Consider the following 1,121-nt stretch of genomic DNA (forward strand, 5'->3'; position numbering starts at 1 on the left):
TATATTGAAGCAGTACCCTGAACCCCATAAATGCATCAACGTACAAACTTATGATTTAATAAAAATAATTATTAAAAAAAAGAAATTCAGCAAGAGAAAAAAAAACAATGAAAATTTTTAAAAAAAGAATCAAATATCCAGTATGGTATGTTAACTATGATAAATAAAATTTCAATTGTATAAATTAACAAATTTAGAAAAAAAAGTTATCATAAGAAAACAAGTAACTCACTCAACAAAAACTTGTAGCATTAAGCTCTACATATTTGGCAAATAAAATGAACCCAATCTATAATGAGTATATAATTACAGAATATTCAGCAAAGGTTATTTTTTGGTAGCCACATAGACTAGGATTTTTAATACAATTTCTCAATCCCAGAAACTTAAAAATACCTGATGGTGCTGAGAATCATCCAAGGTTTTAAAGACCATTGCTACCATTCCATGTGCTCTCAGGTGCATTCGGAAACTGGGCATAGCACACTTAGTAGCTAAGCTAATAACACTAGAAGAGAAGGAGTCTAGGTTAGAGGAAATGAAAACAGCTAGCATATTAATTTTTGTAATCCCAAGCAAGCAAAGCATTGTCCATATAAGTTATAATATAAAAACCATGGGCAAACCACATAAAAATATGCTGATGTCCAGTATGTGATTCCATATACTACATTTAAAAATACAAATACATGATTGTCATTAATGCATTCCTTAGATTAATACTACCATTAAAGGCATAAACTCTTGATGAAAGTATTTCAGATTGTGTACAGAACCAGCACACTGTACCCCAAGACTGCATTAATATACACAGCTATGATTTAATTTAAAAAAATAAATAAAAACTGTTACAGAGAAAAAAAAGGCATAAACTCTTAGCTACCTTTCATAATGCATCTGATACATAAAAATTATAAATAATTACATTTGATTAGATATACTCCAACAGAACTGTTGAGATTAATCGATCAATCCACTGAAATATAAAAAAAGGACTCATATCCCAACATGCTTGAATTAATCTATCATTTGAATGTATGAAATTCTGAGCTGTAAAGGAACTGAGATTCTTTAGCATACTACTTTTTCTTTTAAGCATCTTGAAACTAAACCCTGTACTA

At 29.3% G+C, this 1,121-nt stretch overlaps 1 protein-coding gene across 1 annotated transcript in view; it reads right to left on the reverse strand.

The window, feature by feature from the left end:
* The window catches only part of WAPL (WAPL cohesin release factor), a 93,016-nt gene that overhangs the window by 34,647 nt on the left and 57,248 nt on the right, over positions 1-1,121 (reverse strand). Inside the window, exon 8 of the mRNA XM_012813518.2 lies at positions 397-508. Coding sequence (XP_012668972.1) covers positions 397-508 — 112 coding nt within the window. The remainder of the gene's footprint in view (positions 1-396; positions 509-1,121) is intronic.

This window comes from Otolemur garnettii, unplaced genomic scaffold, assembly GCF_000181295.1.
Source record: "Otolemur garnettii isolate 467f Iridium unplaced genomic scaffold, OtoGar3 scaffold00275, whole genome shotgun sequence".
NCBI lineage: Eukaryota > Metazoa > Chordata > Mammalia > Primates > Galagidae > Otolemur > Otolemur garnettii.